This window comes from Cyanistes caeruleus, unplaced genomic scaffold, assembly GCF_971803275.1.
Source record: "Cyanistes caeruleus unplaced genomic scaffold, bCyaCae1.hap1.1 HAP1_SCAFFOLD_127, whole genome shotgun sequence".
Taxonomy (NCBI): domain Eukaryota; kingdom Metazoa; phylum Chordata; class Aves; order Passeriformes; family Paridae; genus Cyanistes; species Cyanistes caeruleus.
The window spans coordinates 113971-131766 of NW_028255924.1; the positions used below are offsets into that span (position 1 = coordinate 113971).

General features: G+C 48.3%; 1 protein-coding gene across 1 annotated transcript in view; it reads right to left on the bottom strand.

The window, feature by feature from the left end:
• The window catches only part of LOC111944892 (uncharacterized), a 246714-nt gene that overhangs the window by 79201 nt on the left and 149717 nt on the right, over window positions 1-17796 (bottom strand). Inside the window, 1 exon segment of the mRNA XM_086873951.1 lies at window positions 1348-1735. Coding sequence (XP_086730077.1) covers window positions 1348-1735 — 388 coding nt within the window.

The window sequence follows — 17796 nt, forward strand, 5'->3', positions numbered from 1 at the left end:
GGGGGGAAATTGGGAGGGGGCTGTGGGATCCTGAGAGGAACAGGAGGGGCTCTAGTGGGTCCTGGGGAGGCTGGGAAGAGACTGGCAGTGATTTACCAAAATAGCAATATTGATCCAGTATCAATATCAATCTGTTAATGGACAAAAACCTCTCCAACAGTTTAAAGTTACAAAGTGGATGTTTAATCACAGCACTGGGCGAGTGCGGGAGTCACCCCTTAATACGCACTGCAAGTTGACAAAAGATTCCAGTGTCTATTTATTTACAAAAGTCTTAAATATCATAAATATGAATACATATTCATAATGCTAACACCCCCCATTCCCCACTTTGGATTAAAATTCACAGTAATGAGTTTAAAAAGTCATTACACCTAAGTGGTTGGCTCCCTGATTTGAAGAACAGGTCGTTTTGGTGAGGAGGGGTCATCAAGAGATGAAGGAAAACCGCTCTTCCCCACTCTCAACTTTCTACCTTTACAGTGGTTGACATTACAAATGACATTTGGTACAACTCCAATTTCCTCCCTTGTGACTTTGAAATGGGTTTCCAGATGTAAGGTCTGTGATCTTCCTGAACCCGTTTATCAGTTTCTCTTTTCTCATTATAAGCACATCTAAACATACAATGACAAGTAATTTTTTACCTGAGATTCATTATCTCAAATCCTGCTTCTCACTTCATCATTAACTAGTTCCAGCAAGGCCTATCTCTAGCTAAGATCTCCACTTTTTTTAAAATACCTAATTTTTTTAAATTAGTGACTCTGAAGGAGGTTTCAGAGGATCCTGGGTGGGCTGGGAAGGACTGGGAGGGTGCTTGGAGGGGATTGAAGTGTCTGTGAGAAGTTTTGGGGGTCCTGACCTCTGCAGACCCCCCAGGGATGCCATCAAACGCTGCCCACAGCAAGATGCTGACGGGGATTGGAGTTTCCGTGTTGGGCTTCGTCTTCCTGGCACTGGGGCTCAGCTTCTGCCTGCACAGGAAGGTGAAAGGGGGTCCTAGGGGTGGTGTCCTCCCCCCCCCCAAGAGCGTGCGTGCTCTCCTCGGGCCCCCCAAGCCCGGTGTCACCCCCTTTTCTCTGCCCACACAGCTCCTGAGGCAAAAGCTTCTCGAGGACTGAAAGTCAACAATTCCCACTGTCATTCTGTATCCCCTTGGATTTTAATTCCCTTGCTTTTATCCAGGTGCCCACAGGGAGCCAGGAAGATGTGGAGCCTCCCAGCCAGATGTCTTCCCAACACGCATCACCAGGACCACGGATCACCAGGGCTCTGCCCAACGGGGGTCACTGGGGATCATCCAACGCCCATCCTCCCATGGGGGATGGAGCTGGAGCAGCGCACGAAGCTCTTCCCGCACTCGGGGCACTCGCAGGGCTTCCCTTAGTGGTGCCTCCGTTGGTGTCGGGTCAAGGCTGAGCTCTGTGAGAAGCTCTTCCCACACTGGGGACACTCGTAGGGCCTCTCCCCAGTGTGGATGCGCTGGTGTGCCCTCAGGTTGGAGCTCCACCCAAAGCTCTTCCCACATTCCAAGCAGGTGTAGGGCCGTTCCCCTGTGTGGATCACCTGGTGTCTCATCAGGCCAAAGATATTTCTGAAGCTCTTCCCACATTTCCCACACTCATAGGGCCGTTCCCCAGTGTGGATCACCTGGTGATTCCTCAGGCTGGAGCTCTGGCTGAAGCTCTTCCCACATTCCTCACACCCATAGGGCTTTTCACCAGTGTGGATCCTCTGGTGCTGGATGAGGTGGGAGCTGTACCTGAAGCCCTTCCCACATTCCAAGCACTTGTGGGGCTTCTACCCCAGCTCTGAGCTCCGGCTGGATCTCTGGCCGTGTTCCTGGCACTGGGGGGATCTTTCCTCCTCGCAGCTCCCTGGACTGGGTTTCCAGCCCCTCCTCATGCAGGATCTCTGTGGCTTTTTCTCCTCCTCTGCCATCTGGACACAGTTTGGGAATGAAAATTCCTGGTTAGGAGAAAAAAGAGAGGAGAGCGCCTTGGGCTGGGGGTTCCTCCATGCCCAAGTTCATCTCAGAAAGTCATTGGGCATCTTGTGTCTGTAACAAAGCAAAGCACCAAGATTCAGCCCAAACATCAAAACAATGATGAAAAACTACCCAAACACCAAATTCAGGCAAAACCCCCTCCAGAATACAAAGATTCAGCCCCTGAAAAAAAAAAAAAAGCACCAATATTTAGCCAAAAAAAGTTCAGAAACACCAAGATTCAGTCCCATCAAAATCGTGGATCCCTTCCCCAGTCACCTCCAGGGCAACACTCCTGGGACTGCACACACAGGGAGAGTGGAACCTTGTGCTGCTTCCTCTTCCTTCTCCTCCACCTCCTCCTGTGGCCCTACTCTTCCTCCCACTCCTCTTCCTCCTACTATTTCTCCTCCTCCTGCACCTGCTCCTCCTACGTGAATCCTTCGACCGTTTTGTTCTTCAACCCTGCTTCTCCTTCCCTTCTCCTCCTGCCCCCAGGCCCAGCACCCACTGCCGCCTCCCTCTTCCCCCCCAGTCCCACAGCATCCCAGCGCAGGGGCACGGATGCAGCTGGGCCAGCTCGGCCTGGGGCAGCGCTGGGCTCTCGGCCGCTTCAGCCCGCACTCGCTCCCCACTGCAGCCGCTCCCGCCACCACAGCGCGGGGGGGCCCGGCCTTGGCGCTCCCCCCTCCCACCTCCCCAAATTCCCCTCCAGGGGGGCGCCAAGGCCCGGGGGGGAGGGGCGCAGCTGGGCTCCAGCTGGGGAACGCTGGCAGCTGCGGCTCTGCCTGGACACTGATGAGTCATCAGCGCCGCGCGCTCTGATTGGCTCAGCCCTGCCTGAGCCCTGCGCCTGCACCAAGGGGGGACACCCTGCTCCAGGGGGGATGGCCCCAAAACGGGGCAACCCCAGCAAAGGAACAACAACAAAGCCTCTTTACAAACTGATCCTCTCAACCTCATTGCACATAGGGCCAGGGACGTGGACATAAGGAAGTGACAGGAGGAGCCATCAGCTGCACAAAATGTTATGAATTGATGACACAGACTGTTGCTCAGCCAAGGTCCTGCTTTATGAATTCATCAACTTCCAGAAGAACAACAAAGACTTAACACAGCCATCAACATCGTTAGCTATACAAAAGTGGGGTGCATATTAAGGGGGTATGTAGGAGGTGCATTGGGAAGTCTGTACCTCTCCAGGACTTCAGCCAATGGGGAAAGAGAGAGGGAGATGTGACCAAGAAAATAAGGATGAAAAGGAGGCTGTGTCTGCCAAAAATTGGTGAAATCTCATTAGAAATGTCCCATGGCCTCATCCTTTTTTATGTGAATACAATTACTGTTACAGGACTCCTCTGTCTTCCTTGTGGACAGAAACCTGTGGGGATGTCAATTTTTCCACACACCTTGGGGCTCCTCCGCAATTCCTTCCACCGTCCGGGCCGGCGGGCAGTGAGTGCAGCTGAAGGGGCCTCACCCAGTTTGGGGGATCGGCTCCCTCGGCTGGCGGCGGCACCGGGCATTGATTGGGTACCCGAGAGTGAGCAGGAGACAGACGAGGGACGGATCAGGGCGGCTCTCAAGAGTCGGCAGGGAGAGAGCACTGAAAATCTCAGCAGTGACTACAGTGGCATCTTCGGGGAGTGAACATGGCAGGGCACCCAGGGAGGGGACAAAAGGGAAAGCCACAATGGGGTCCCAGCAAAAGGGGTGAGGATCCCAAAATATCTCTCAAGAGTTCCTGTGGAGCATGTTGAGGTAATTTGCACATTCTCCCAGAGGGAATTAAGGACATGGACACCCAGGGGGGCAAGAAGGGAAGTCCAGAAGGGATTTAGAAAACAGGGGATGGAGGGTGTTGGTGTGCTGGGAAGGGATTGGCTGAAGGGGAGTGTGCAGGAATGTGCTTAAGGCAAGAAGCAGCAGGAGCAATCCATGGGGTAAGAAAAATAATAATGGAAGAGTAAGAGAAAAATACTGAGGATTGGGATATTTTCCAGAAGGCTCTTATCCTCAGAATTTGCCAGCTGACTCAGATCCTTTGTATCCCAGTTTTCCAGGACAGGAAAACAAGGAGGTGAGGATTTCAGGGGGTTTCTCTGAGCTGGGAGCGGCAGGAGCGGGCGCAGAGCTGCGGCACCGGGAGCACGGGCTGGGGGCCTGTGGGGAGCTGTGGGGCCGGGCCGGGGCTGTGGGGCAGCCGGGGCTCAGCGCCGGGCGCTGCCTGAGCCCAGCACCCCCCGGGCAGGGCCGGCAGTGGCCCCCGGCCCCCAGGAGGCTGCGGGACGCCCCGGCCGCTGCCCGGCCCCGTGGAGCTGCCGGCCCTGCCCGCCGGGGGGGCCGCCTTTGGACACTGCGGCAGGACAGGGACCGGCTCGGGGATACGGGCTGGGGAGGGGAGCCTCAGCACAGCCAGCACGAGGAAGAAACAGCTCACAAATGGCGATTAGACCTGCAAGGATCCACATGATCTTTTAAGCATTTCCTGCTGGGTCCCTGGAGAAAGGAAGGATTTTGCAGAAAGCTCAGCAGCTGCCACAGGATGAGCACCCACAGGCACTGAGGGGGGCTGCAGCAGCGACAGAAGAAGCCCCTGCAGCACTTGCTCACAAAGGCTCAGCAGCTGAATGCAGCAAGGGATGAGCAAAAGGCCAAGCTGAAGGCAAAGGCCATGGCACAGTTCCTACAGCCCCTGAGGGATCAAGCCCAGGGCCCAAGGGGGCCCCAGCACCCAGGGGACACCCTCGGCCACAAGCACCTGGCACAGGCATTGCCCTCCTGGCCAGGGCACAGCCCACCCAAACAGCCCCTGGCAAGGAATCAGCCTTCCAGCTGCAGGGCACAAGGACACTGCAAGCACAGACAGCAGCACCCTCAGCACCAGCAAGTCCAGCCCTTGATGGACACGCATTCTTAGCGGTGGCACAGCTCCCATTCCACCAGGGACCCACCACACTGCAGCCCTTGGGAACATCCAGGGTGGCTCTGGATCCAGAGGAGACCTTTCCTGATGGACACAGGGGCCTCCCCATCCACTCGGAATCTTACATCTAAAGGTACTAGGGAATATTTAAATTATTAAAGTACTAAGTGGGAAAGATGAGTGGGTGTGTTTTATTCAGCCACTATTAGCAGATGTGGGGAGAGGGTTTGAAATGCAGGAATTTTTATTTGCTCACAATTGTGATTGTAATTTACTGGGAAGGGATATGATGGCTAAATTGGGAATGCAAATTAATGTTGCAAAAGGTGATACAGAGGCTGGTTCTGCTGTACCTCTGTGTCAAATGTCTGGCAGAGCCACGGCTGAAGTGAACCCACAAGTGTGGGCAGCCCCAGGGAAATTGGCAAAATTAGATATGGAGCCTCTCCAAATTTCCCTGAAGCAACCAGGACAAGAGGTGTCCAAAAGCAATCCCCTGTTCCAAGGGAGGGAAGGAAGGGCTCACAGCCTGTCTGGGAGTCCTGCTCAAGGCACGGCTTGGGGAGCCAGGGATGGCTCCCTAGAATGCTCCTATCCTGCCAAACAAGAAATCCAGTGGAATCCACAGAATGCTGCAGGACCCAAGAAGAAGAAATGAGATGATGAAACCGAGGTGCCCCACACTCTCAGATCCTTACACCAGCCTCAACCAGGTGCCCTCCTCACACTGCTGCCATTCACAACTTGATGCAAAAGATGCTTTCTGGGGATCTGCCCACTTCCAGAGGATGCAAACACAATTCTGCCTTGGGCTGGCAACAAGAGCTAGAAGAGAAAATGCTCAAGACATGGACGGTCCTTCTGCAGGGATGCACGGAAGCACCGGCCTGATTGGGGCAAGCCTTGCAGGAAATATCAAAGGAATTGACCTCATCCCCAGGGACTGGCTTAATGCAGGATGTGGAGGACTTGATCCAGTCAGGTGGACAAAGAGAAGAGGTAGAGGAAGCCTCTGTGAAATGGCTTCATTTTCAGGCTAAAAAGCAGCTTTGAGTATCTGGAAAAAAATGGCAAACGGTAGAAAAAATGGTTAAATATTTGGGACCTATTTTAACTGAAGCTTTGTCTTGTATTGACCCTGAGAGGGTTCAGGGAATCTCAGAAAAAATGTTTCTCAGGACTAAAAAAGGAGCTGCAGCAATTCTTAGGATTAACAGGGAATTGCAGGAGCTGGACTGAGGATTCTCTCTTCTAGCCAGAATATTCTGAGAATTTTTTACCCCCAGATAGTCTCAATGTTATGGGGTGGACATAAGAAAGAGAACAAAACAAAATGAAAAAAATAAAATGATTGATGCCCCAGCCATGGCTCTTCCAGACTCAGAAATCTGAATTGGAAGGGAATATTAAACAGGCCACCCCTGAGCCTGCACTGAAGGCAACGCAGCAGCAGCCAGGGCTCCCCAGCGGGGGAAGCCCCTGCGCCTGCCCACAGATCCTCTGCTCAAATCCTCGGCCTGGGCACCCTCCTTTGCCATCTCCAGCCACTGCGGGACAATCCTTGCTCTCACTCTTGCAGCTTCAGGCCTTTCTGTGCCTGCCCTCGCCACAGCTGCTGGGGAAGGCACCGGGACAATTCCACTCTGCCTCTCAATGACACTCACACTCTGCCCTGCCTGGGATTAGCTGCTGGCAAAATAGACCAACTTGAAAATGGCTTCAAATCTTATTTCTCTGGTCACACTAGGTTTTCCTTTGCCTTGGGGAAAGGAATTTTAATCCTTTTTTTCCACCACTCAGCAGAGATGTGTTTAACATCTCAACAGACTGGGAATAGCCCAAAAGATTCCCCCCAAGATAACGACCAGCAACAAAACATCAACACCCAGCAGCAATCATCAACCAACATCTTACCCCAGACACTGCCCCAGGCACAGCTGGAGACACCTGGTCTGGAAAAGGCTGAGCAGGAAATCCAGGAGTGCCCACCTAATTCCCATCACAGGCACAGAAATCCGGCTGCAACAGGAAACCAAATCCTAACAGCTCCACACCTTCAAACCAATGAACATTAAACCAAGGGATTTCTATGGGGTTAGAGTGTATATAGTTTTGGAAAAATCTAGTAAATTCATTTGTCATGGAATGACACACCCACTCTCTGCACACCCAGCCTAAGTGTGCATGAAATTATTCCTGTTGCACATTCTGGCCAGAATCAAGTAATGCCTTATTTCTCTAAAGACATTGTTGAAGAGTTTTTGCTTTTCACAGTTTCAGTGAAAAGATTACACTGTTAGAATAATTTTTCATAATAATTTTACTTCTATATTGTCGGTTCTGATTGGGCCAGTGGTGTGAGAATCAGTTTTTAGTCCTAGGAGAATAAAAAAAACCCACTTGATTGCTTTCTCATTTTTGTTTTATATTTGTACATGACTCTAAGTGATGACAAAATGATGGTATGAGTTTTTCGATGTTCACCCTTAAGCTGCACTTTAAAAAAGAGAAGTGCTTTAAAGTTGGCACTTTAACACATAAACAGCTAATAAAATATTGTTTAAACAAAAAAATAACAGATTCTGTGGGGGCCACATGTGAGTCACGGGATGTCTGCCCTGGAAGAGCAGCTTTGTTCCAGGCAGCCAGGAGAGGAGCTTTAGAAATGCAAATTAACACTGATGGCCCAAAGCCTGCACAATGGCCCAGGGGCTTCCTGCCTGCAGGAGGAATTGGACTGATTCCCTTTGCCCCTCAGCCCAAGCTCTGCCTGCTTGCACAGATGGAATTTGCACAGCTAAAGGCACAGCCCATTGTGAGGATATCTGACTCTGCAGCAGAAATTGGTTCAGCTGCAAAGGAAAACAGAAAATGGAGAATGTTGAGAAAACTTCACTAAAACAAGTGGGGGAGAATCATCCCTGTCCCCACTCCAACATGTGCTGTCTCTGTCTATGTTATATAGGGTGTATCAGACCACTGGGGTTTATTTGCTACCACAAGTTCAGGGAAATCAGTTGGGAATCCAAGTACGTGATGATTTAATGAGAGAAAAGCTGACAATTGATGCAGCCCTGGCTGGAGGGAGCACCCAGAAATGGGGAAAAGATGGACAGCCACCAGAACAAATGCTGCAACACCATGGACCAGACCCTGGGAACCCTGATGAATTCATAGCAGGTACCAGAGAAACCATTTCTCATTTCAATGGTGTAATAAAGAATTGGGTAAATAAAAATTCGGAATAAAAGGTTTAAATAAAGTATGTGTAAGTATAACTAATGAAAATATGGAATAAGGAATTCTCCTCCAGGTCGAGGCAGAATTCCTTTTCCAAAAACCACGAATTGCAAAAGAACCCCCCCCAGATAACAAGCTTCAGCAGGCTCATCAACTTGGAGGAAAGGACAGGACACAGGCCATCATAGAAACAAAAGAACCAGCCTGAAAGTCTACCTCCAGATAAAGGCAACGCCCGGCCGATTTCGGCCGGAGACCATCAAGCAAGACAAAAGGGACGAGCCCCAGGAAAATGGTCGTTGCCAGAATCAAACACCACACCCGCCAAACCCAAACTACAGAAACTCAATCAAGAAAGACAAAGAAGAGACTACTCCTCCGAGATATCCATCGGCGCTAGCCCGGATCCCTCGATTTTGCTGTGATGAAATATGTTAAAATACATACAGACTCACTTTGCATTTGAGGAGACTCTGCCCGGATACTTACTGACTCAATGTTCTAGGCCAGGAAATCCATTCACCCGACAATCAGGGACACTTGGTGAATGGAAACTGGTTGGAATTCTAGCCTGGGGACATAAAATCCCTATAAAAACCCAGGCCAGAGAACCCTCAGACGTGGATTTGGGAACACCTATACCTTGCGTATAGACCCTGTCCACCCAGCGCTGCGCTGTCCATTTATTGTGGTTTTTCCTCGCTGTTCGTTACTTTATTAATTTATAATAAATTTATCTTTGTTAATCTTTAATCTGCCGTTGCATTTATAACAGATTGGTGCCGTGACTCGGATCGGAAGAAACTGTGGAAGAATCTCGCTGTCCAGGGGGGTACCCCCGCTGATTTCAGCGGCCTGGGGAGCAGAGACCCTCCGCAGTTCGCTCCGATTGCCGAACCAAATTTAGGCTGAGGAAAAAAACCATAATAAAGAGGAGACGGATCCAGAGAGCTCGGGAAGGCAAGGAGCCTTCGGGAAAGCCGCGGCTTGGTAGCTCATAAAAAGTCATACGTGCACGAAGACGCCCTCGCAGGAAATTGCTGTAAGTACTGTGAGGTTGAGCGGGTGATCGGGCGAGTTTGTGAGAGACGTGACCTGGTCACGGAGCGAGTGTGGACTTCAAGGCCGCATTTCCATCCTCCCACGAGGGAATTGGCCAGCCGCGAAGGAAGCGATTCTGTGTGAAAGGGTCTCTCTTTCCTTACTCGTAAAGCCTGAGGCTAAAGGGAGTCTCAGGGGACCGATCAAAGGGGGCTGAGAGAGGAAGGAACGTCCAGTCGAGCTCTGGAACTGGTAAACTCTCTCAGCCAAAAGATTTAGAAAGTCGAAAACACCGAGAAAACCCCGGTACAGCTTACCGAGAGGTAAGTATTGGCGCGATCTAGGACTTTCGGAAGCGAAAAAAAGAAAAGACGAACACAACGCAGAGCAGGTAAGAATCGTAAGAAAATGGGACAGAGAAAAAGTAGAGTGCAAAAACTAGATAACGAGAAAAGCCCATCAGAGGAATCAAAACAAATGCTAGACATCCCACCGGAGAGTCCTTTAGGGTGGATGTTGAGAAATTGGGAAAGTTGTCCCGAAAAACGAGGGAAATCCAAGGCAAAAATGATTTATTACTGTGCCGAGATTTGGGGAGGACAGGAATTAAGAAACTGTCTCACTTGGCCAGTATTGGGGACATTTGATAAATGGACGTGCAGGGAATTACTCGCACACATAGAGAAAAAGGTCTCGTCAGACGCTGAGGAGAAAGAATATGCCAAACTCTGGTTAAATATCAAAGTACGGCTGTTTCCAGTGAAACAGAAAAACGAACATAAAACAGAAACCTGGGAACCCCTGGATCACTTACCCCCTCCGTACCGCGGGCCAGTAGAGCCTCCGGTGATGGACCAAGTAGTACCATCAGCACCCGAGGGTTCCATGGGGCAACTGGCAGAAGCACGCTCCCCTCAACCACCGGGAGTAGTGCCAGAAACCCTCACTACCCCCCCACCTGCAGAAAACCCAGCCACCGCACCCTCTTTGGAGTCGGTGTTGACACAAGGATGGGGCTTACCCCCTCCACAAATCCCGGTCCGGCCACCACAGCTGGGACCACCGAAAGTATCCGAAGGGAACCCTCTGAGTCACTTAAGCTGCGGCAGACATCCCGCCAGCAATGAGGGGAAACCCTCCCGCAAACTCCAGTTCCCCTCCTGCAAGCAGGACTCGGTGGAAATCAAAAATAGGGAATGGAGAATGGGGAGAGACAGAAAGTGGGCACCGAATGTTCCCTCTCAGGGAAGTGCCAACCGCCCCCGGAGTAATTGGATTTGTAAACGTGCCCCTTAACTCAGGGGATGTACGAGCATTCAAAAAAGAAATGGGGCGACTGCTAGATGACCCATTTGGAGTGGCCGAAAGATTAGACGATTTTCTAGGGAGTAGTATTTACACCTACGAAGATCTCATGGCCATCCTGAGATCCCTGTTTAACCAGGAAGAGAGAGAGATGATTAAACAGGCGGGCATCAGGGATTGGGAAAGGCGGCACCCGCAGGGAACACCCGGTGACCAAAAGTGGCCGAGCGTAAGCCCGAGTTGGAGCGCCCAGACCGAAGAAGGGAGAAGAAGCATGATGGATTTGAGGAATATCATCGTGCAAGGAATAAGAGAGGCGGTCCCCAGAGGACAGAACATTAGCAAAGTATTTGGGGAATGTCAGGGAAAAGAGGAATCCCCTACCGAATGGGTAGAAAGGCTGCGGAGAAGTCTGCAAATTTATTCCGGGACTGATCCCAGTTCTCCGGTGGGGGAGGTCCTGCTGAAAACGCAGTTTGTGGCTAAATCATGGGAGGACATTAGGAAGAAACTGGAGAAAATTGATGGATGGCAGGAGAAGAGTCTCCAAGAGCTTCTAAGGGAAGCTCAGAAGGTTTATATGAGGAGAGAAGACGAAAAACAGAAACTTCAAGCCAAAATATTAGTGGCTGCAGTAAAAGAAGTTCAAAAACACGAACAGAAACAGGGAAAGCCGATACCTAAAAAACAAAAAGGATCCCAAAAGGAGGAAACTCCTCCTCGGAAAGATCCTCCTGAGTGCTTCTACTGTAAGAAAGTAGGACACATAAAAAAGGATTGCAGGAAACGAATAAAAGATGAACAAATATTTAAAGAAGATTAGGGGGGTCTGGGGCTCTTCCAAATGGGGACAGTAACAGCAAAGGAGCCCTTGATAAAATTGAAGGTAGGTCCCCACCGCCAGGAAATGAGTTTCCTGGTTGATACCGGGGCTGAGAGAAGCACCCTGCAGAAATTGCCTATAGGGTGTGAAACGAGTAAAGAAAAAGTAATTGTAATTGGCGCAAAAGGAGATCCATTCAAAGTCTCGGTAATCAAGGAGGTGGAAATCGAGTCAGAAAATAAGATATGTTTAGGAAATTTGTTGCTTGTAGAAGAAGCCGACTACAACCTATTGGGAAGAGATATGATTATAGCTTTAGGAATAAATATCATTGTGAAAAATTCAGAATTAGTAGTGAAGGTGTTGCATTTAACTTCAAAAGATGAAAAGGAAATTGACCCCCGAGTATGGCACTCAAAGGGGGAAGTGGGAAAATTAGATATTGCTCCCATCAAAATTGAAATTGAGAATCCAGAGAATCCGATAAGGATCCGACAATACCCCATCCCCGCCGAAGGGAGGAAGGGTTTGAAATTAATAATTGACGAGCTGCTTAAAGGAGGCACGCTCGAGCCCTGCATGTCCCCACATAACACCCCCATCCTGGCAGTAAAGAAAGCCGATGGGAACTTCCGATTGGTTCAGGACTTGAGAGCTGTAAATGCTAGAACCCGAACCAGGTTTCCGGTAGTAGCAAATCCTTACACTTTACTAAACAGACTCTCACCAGAGGATGTATGGTATAGTGTAATTGATTTAAAAGATGCTTTCTGGACATGTCCTCTAGATGAAGGGAGTAGGGATTTTTTCGCTTTCCAGTGGGAGGACCCAGATACCAATCGAAATCAGCAATTGCGGTGGACGGTCCTTCCACAAGGATTCGTTGAATCTCCGAACTTATTCGGACAAGCCTTAGAGCAGCTACTCACCCAATTCACTCCAGAGGAAGGGACAAAACTGTTACAATATGTAGACGATTTGCTAATCGCCGGGATCACGGAAGAGCAGGTGAAGAAATGTACCATTTCCCTGCTGAATTTTCTGGGACAAAAGGGGTTGAACGTGTCTAAATCCAAGCTGCAATTCACTGAGCCCGAAGTAAAATATCTTGGACATTGGATATCACAAGGGAAAAAGAAATTAGATCCCGAGAGGGTGATGGGAATCCTTGAACTTCCTGCCCCACAAACCAAGAGACAAATTAGGCAAGTTTTAGGGCTCATGGGATATTGCAGACAGTGGATTGAGGGATACAGTGAAAAGGTGAAATTTCTGTATGAAAGGCTAAATACAGATCGATTAAAATGGACAGGGCAAGACGAAATTAAATTTCAAGAACTAAAGAATGCCCTTGTCACTGCTCCAGTTTTAACATTACCAGACATCAGAAAAGAGTTTCAACTGTTTGTCGACATAAGTGGACAAACAGCACAAGGAGTTTTAACCCAGGAATGGGCAGAAAAGAAGAAACCTATAGGGTTTTTGTCCAAAATCCTAGATCCAGTCAGTCGGGGCTGGCCCACGTGTCTGCAAGCAATTGTGGCAGTAGCACTGTTGGTTGGGGAAGCCAAAAAGGTAACGTTTGGAGCTCCCCTGATAGTTTATACTCCACATGATGTAAGAAATATCTTACAACAAAAAGCGGAGAAATGGTTGACCGATTCAAGGCTTCTGAAATATGAAGCCATGTTAATCAGTTCGCCAGGATTGGAATTAAGGACAACCTCTGCACAAAACCCTGCGCAATTTTTGTACGGGGAACCAACGGGAAAGCTACTACATAATTGTATTGAAACAGTGGAATTACAAACTAAAGTAAGACCCGATCTGGAGGATCAGGAATTGGAAGGAGGAGAAAAATGGTTTATCGATGGTTCCTCGAGAATGATGGAGGGAAAACGTAAATCGGGTTATGCCATCATAAATGGTATAACAGGACAGACTGTAGAATCGGGTCCCCTAAAAGCAAATTGGTCAGCACAGGCTTGTGAACTTTTTGCTCTCCTAAAAGCCCTCAAAGGCTTGAAGGGAAAAAGGGGAACCATCTATACCGATTCAAGATATGCATTTGGGATAGTACATACCTTCGGGAAAATTTGGGAAGAAAGGGGTCTGATCAACACTAAAGGAAAAGGATTGGTACATGAGGAAATAATTAGACAAATTTTAGAAGCGGTCAGGGAGCCACTGGAGATATCTGTGGTTCATGTAAAAGGACACCAGACCGGACGACAATTCCATACAAGGGGAAACAATTTAGCGGATAAAGAGGCGAAAAGAGCGGCATTGTTAACCGTAAGTATTTCTGAGCTAGTCCCAAGGGAACCCCCAGAGGTTTCAGTGCTTCCTTCAGAAAAGGAGCAGGAAGACTTCAAAAAGGTAGGGGGACATTTCAAAGAGGGTAAATGGTGGTTACCTGACGGGAGGGAGTTGGTCCCGAAGGGAATAGCAAAAGGGATACTCAAAAGACTACATGCACAAACCCATTGGGGAACCAGGGCATTGGCTGAACAATTTTTAAAATTCTTCGGGTGTAAGGGAATCTTCGAGCTTGCAAAACAAGAGGTACAGGGATGTGTGATATGCCAAAAGGTAAACAGAGCGAATTTTCGGCAAACCAATTGGGGAGGCCGGCCCATCTCATATCGACCATTCGAAAGAATCCAAGTGGATTTCACGGAATTACCGAAAATTGGCAGAAATAAATATTTATTGGTTATAGTAGATAAATTGACACATTGGGTAGAGGCCTTTCCCAGAGCTAAGGCCACGGCTCAAACAGTGTCTAAAATTCTACTGGAGGAAATAATTCCTAGGTATGGTATTATAGACCATATTGATTCGGATCAGGGTACACATTTCACCTCGAAAATTATCAAACAGTTGTCCGATGCGTTAGGGATCAGATGGCAATATCATACTCCTTGGCACCCTCAGAGCTCGGGGCAAGTGGAAAGAATGAATCAGACATTGAAGTCACAAATATCCAAATTGACAATTGAAACAAAAATGTCCTGGGTCAAATGTCTCCCCTTGGCATTGTTGAATATAAGAACCATGCCGAACTCAGAAACAGGACTATCCCCCTTTGAAATGTTGTATGGAATGCCGTACAAGCATGGTATGCCGGTTGAACATCCTCAAACAGAGGATGTTCAACTCCAACCTTATCTCATTTCTATAAATAAAAACTTACAGGAGTTAAGGAGAAGAGGATTGATTCCTCAAAGCAGCACGTTGGGATTTCCGATCCACCAAATTCAACCAGGGGACAAGGTACTGATCAAAGTGTGGAAAGAGCAACCCCTCAGTCCCCACTGGGAAGGACCATTCCTCGTCCTCCTGACTACAGACACCGCGGTTCGTACAGCTGAAAAGGGCTGGACACACTCTTCCCGAGTGAAGAAAGTTTCGGTTCGCGACTCCCCCGAGTGGAAAATTGTAACCCCTCCGGGAGATTTGAAAATCAGGCTTCAGCGGAACAACAAATGAGCAACGAAGACAGGATAAGTTGCACCAATTTTGAATGTTATTGTTTTCCTTTTGTACATTTTAAGTGTGCATATTGTAAACAAACGTGGGTGACTCATTGTTTGGGAGGGCAAAAACCGAAAGGGTTGTGTGCCGCGTGTTACAAAGAGGAATTAGAACAGACCAACCTTTTTCTAGCACTTGCTACCCGGGTGGGTATCTTGGAACTCGACTCTCCTGAGTGGTTCCGATTTTTTCAAAAAGGATTACGAGGCCATTTGGACTGTAAGGCGGAACCTCTAATAATAGAGTGCCGCCGAAACGTAAAGGTACCGTGCAGGAGCGGCACGATCAAGGCATCTCGGTGGGCAACCTTTAAAAGGAGGTTTGCCATCAGAACGTCAAGGACCCCTGAAGACAGTCCTTGCTGCCGAGAAGATGGTTATCCCCGCCGTATGTTCCTGTACGGGCGGAGGGAATGGCAGAGGGATGCGATTGTGGGGAATCCTGACGATCCTGAACCTAGTCATGTGCTGGACCGAGAGAACGGGCCCCGAGGCGTCTCCGGGGACGACCTCCCTGGGGAAGTGTGAGCAGTGCCCAACTGTCTCGCGAACCGAGCCATGGATCGCCTGCCCTCCGGAATTGCACGCAGGAGAATGTTGGGCAAACGGTACCCAAATGGACCTGTGTAAGCTGAAAGGAAAAATTTGGTGCTCCACCCCGGGGATAGGTACTGGAAAAAGGCAACCCCATAACACAGGGGAAAAAGAGGTCCAAGCGACCCACCTACGAAATAAGAGAGATATAGGAGGGGTTTCCCCAATCTCGGTCTGCGGGCAGTGTAATAAAACTGTCTGGATTGGAGGAAAGAAACAGTCAACGTTCATTGCGTACCACAGAGTCAACCCCTTGTGTTACAATAAAGCAAACTTAAAATATTGTGCCATGGGGGGGAAATTGTACTGGGAAGGGAAGAACCTGAAACATGAAACAAAAGTGTCATTCAGTAATGAACCGATAGTTTTAGATTTACTGAAAAATGACGATGATAGAGTGTGTCTGCAGTTTGATCAGGTGATCTGTTTCGCAAAAGACGAGGATGGTTCAGACCCCGAAAATAAAATAAAACAATTAACTCTTGAACTAAAAAGGCAGGAAATGGAAAATAAGAAAAAAGACTCGAACAGGAGAGGTTAAACTCTCTCAGTGAACAATACGAACAACTAGAAAAACAATACGATAATTGGAAGCTACCTAGCCCTAATCAGAATCTATTCATAGATCTGATGCAGGAAATAGCTACCGAATTAGGATTGACTAACTGTTGGATATGTGGTGGCCTGAAATCAGCCGAAAGATGGCCATGGAAGGGAGAAGGATTAACCCCAGAACAATTACTTAAGTGGACAGGATTAAAATTATCCAAAACAACCCGGCGACCAGAGGGGTGGGTAATTGACAAGAGGATCATTGGAACTTTTTGTGTCAGTCGGGAAGGAAGGGAATTCACCGAGCTAGTTGGTTACACCCCGTGTGTAAAAACTCTCTCGGTAAATTCAGATAAAAAGACAAAAATTTGGCAGCCGGAATCACCCGAGGGTTATTGGAGCCAATCTCGGGAAAATAATTGCGAATGGATAGATCTAATTGGTCTATGTTGGAACAAACAGGACGGGGCAAATCCCTTCCATGCCTTTCTTGGCCTGAGGGAATATTGGGAGGACCCGGCAAAACTTAACAGAGATTGGAAGGCACCGGATGGGATTTACTGGATATGCGGGAAAAAAGCATACAGTGAATTGCCCAGAAATTGGAAAGGGTCATGCACACTCGGAATAATTCGGCCTTTCTTCTTTACACTACCTAAAGATGAAAGCAGGTCTTTAGGTGCTCCCCTCTTTGAAACCCTAGCCCGACAAAAGAGGGAATTGAAACGAGAACTACCAATAGCCGGAGGTAACCACCAGTGGAAGGGGGAGGAATGGCCCGCCGAAAGAATCATACAATATTATGGACCGGCAACATGGGCAAATGATGGCAGCTGGGGATACAGGACCCCAATCTACCTCCTTAATCGGCTCATTCGGTTACAGGCTGTGGTAGAAGTTGTTTCAAATCACACTTCAGAAGCCCTGGAACTCCTAGCAAAACAACATTCTCAGATGAGAGCTTTTGTCTACCAAAACAGACTCGCTCTCGACTATTTGCTAGCTGAGGAGGGAGGAGTGTGTGGCAGATATAACGAGTCAGAGTATTGCATGGAGATAGATGACTTCGGAGAAACTATAAAGGGTCTAGCCGCTGAAATAAAGAAAGTAGCCCATGTACCCGTCCAGAAGTGGAATTCGATTCTCCAAGCCTCTTGGTGGGATCAAATTTTTGGGCAAGGGGCATGGTGGAAAAAGCTAGTATTCTTTATAGGATGTTCTATTGCCGGAGTCATCTTCCTACCCTGCCTGATTCCTTGTCTGATCAGACTGATACATTCTGTCGTTCAAGGAATGCAGATTGCCTCTCTCCCAATAGACCCAGAAAAGGCACAGGGAAACACTACCCTTCTTTCAAAAATCATGAAGTTAGAGGAAGAAAAAGAGAATAGAAATGCGGTTAAGGCATTGAGGGAATTTGAAAATAAACATATGTTGTCCACAGAAAATATAGAAGAATTAGACCAAGAGGAAAACGACATTATTTAACCTGATATTCCTCTGAAAAAGTATGAAAACACGAATTTTTAATGTGTTCAAATTATTAGGCGGGGGACTGTAATAAAGAATTGGGTAAATAAAAATTCGGAATAAGAAGTTTAAATAAAGTATGTATAATTATAACTAAATGTAAGTATGGAATAAGGAATTCTCCTCCCGGTCGAGATAGAATTCCTTTTCCAAAAACCACGAATTGCAAAAGAACCCCCCCCAGATAACAGGTTTCAGCAGACTCATCAACTCGGAGGAAAAGACAGGACACAGGCCATCACAGAAACAAAAGAACCAG